This window comes from Hetaerina americana, unplaced genomic scaffold, assembly GCF_022747635.1.
Source record: "Hetaerina americana unplaced genomic scaffold, ioHetAmer1.1.p SCAF_45, whole genome shotgun sequence".
NCBI classification, from domain to species: domain Eukaryota; kingdom Metazoa; phylum Arthropoda; class Insecta; order Odonata; family Calopterygidae; genus Hetaerina; species Hetaerina americana.
The window spans coordinates 668,197-670,151 of NW_027287041.1; the positions used below are offsets into that span (position 1 = coordinate 668,197).

At 32.1% G+C, this 1,955-nt stretch overlaps 1 protein-coding gene across 1 annotated transcript in view; it reads right to left on the reverse strand.

Annotated features, from left to right (window-relative positions):
• Positions 1-231: 231 nt before the first annotated feature.
• LOC139693199 (uncharacterized) overlaps positions 232-1,955 on the reverse strand; it is a 33,282-nt gene continuing 31,558 nt past the window's right edge. Inside the window, exon 6 of the mRNA XM_071591301.1 lies at positions 232-309. Coding sequence (XP_071447402.1) covers positions 251-309 — 59 coding nt within the window. The 3' untranslated portion in view covers positions 232-250. The remainder of the gene's footprint in view (positions 310-1,955) is intronic.

The window sequence follows — 1,955 nt, forward strand, 5'->3', positions numbered from 1 at the left end:
ACAACACTGAATAAACTTCTCAGGCTTGACAAATAGAATTGTTTTGACTAAGAATTAATGAAACACTTGCTTCTAAATTGACCATTAATATCTAGCAGTCTTGAATCTTAATTTTAAACTAAATATACATGACTTGAAAGCTACTGAAAACATATTGCAAAAGAATATTCGACTAAAACATAATAGGAGAACAGAATTAAACAAACATATATCTGTATAAATATCAGAATATTCCATTTGCAATAGATTTTCACTCAGGCATGTCTTCAATATTGGTATCTGTCTCGGCACAGTGGTTCGTCTGAGTACCTGAAATAATTATACAAAAAAAAACAATTTAAACCAAATTTGTAAATATAATCCATTGTATACCCACAACCTCACGTATAGATACTCAAATTCTGCCCAAAATACCATCAAAACCTTTAAAATATTTGCAAAGAGTATCAGAAAACAGTAATTTTCATCCATTTTTTGTTTGAAATGCTCATCGGAATTTACAGGCATTGCAAAACACACAACATGTTGTATCCTTATCATAGTATAACGTGATGGAAAGAGGTAGGTATCGGCTAAAACTGCCCTTTACAATAACTACGGGAACTGAGGTCACTAAAAACTTAATTTTGGTCAAAAATTTAGTCAACACAAAATATTATCACCTTCTTTTAAGTATTCTCTCAATTCGTAGTAATGGCTATCTATGCCTTCTTCTTATTATATATATATTCCATCTTCTTCTTCTTATATTCATTTCCACTGTTTAATAATAATAAAGCACCCTACCCTTAGGAAGTCCTCCTCCTCTTATTTAAATGCAGTTCAGTTCTTATTAAGGTTCTTCTTATTTAATTAGCAGTAGTAGTAGTTTTCTATATCTACTTGTTTCTTCTTTGCTTTATTATTATTATTTATTGTGTCTCTTCTGGAGTCTATACTTAAATGATTTTTTTGTCTATACCTTCTTCAAAGTACTCTCTCTGTCAATTCGTAGTAATGGCTATCTATGCCTTCTTCTTATTATTATTGCATATTCCATCTTCTTCTTCTTCTTATATTCATTTCCACTGTTTAATAATAAAAGCACCCTCCTTTGGAAGTCGTCCTCCTCTTATTTAAAGGCAGTTCAGTTAGTAGTAGTATTTAGGGGAGGCAACTGACATCTGAGGTCATTTGTGCCATATGGGATGCACAGGGAAGGATGAAGTGTGGAGAGAGAAACCCGGCGTCGGCATTAGCCTGCTCTTTACGAAAGGCGCCAAGGGGTCTGCAGTTTAACATCTCATCCGACAGACGGCGTACTCAGTCAAAGTGCCCTCCGCAAAGCAACTCAAGTAGGGATCGAAATACCTCTGGAAAATATTCAACACAGCCACTGGGATTTGAACCAGAGCCCTCTGGGTGGGAAGCCAGTATGATAGCCACCCCGCCATCTAGATCCCCAGGAAACACTTATTTCTCAATTATAATAATAGCAGCTCTTATCAATCAAACTCAGCATATATCAACTTATATACCTTGGCCATATTGAAGGTTTTTTGTGACTGCTTACTAGATGCCTTTCAAAAGGGTGAAACACTTCTGAAATCAGTGCCCCGAACATTTCCTAGTGATGCTATTTCCTTGCCTGGTTAGTTGAAACCTTCTCCTGTTAGATTTATCTCCGTTTAGCATTTACTATACTTATATAAGCCACCTAATATTAATAATATCATCATTATAGTATATTATAATACAGTTACATCTGTAGGGTAGTACTCTAATACAGAAAAAGTAGGATTGAATCTAGTAAAAGTATTATTATAATTAAAAAAAAATGTATATATATATATATATATGTATATATATATATATATATATATATATATATATATATATATATATACATATATATATATATATATATATATATATATATATATATATATATATATATATATATACATACACATATT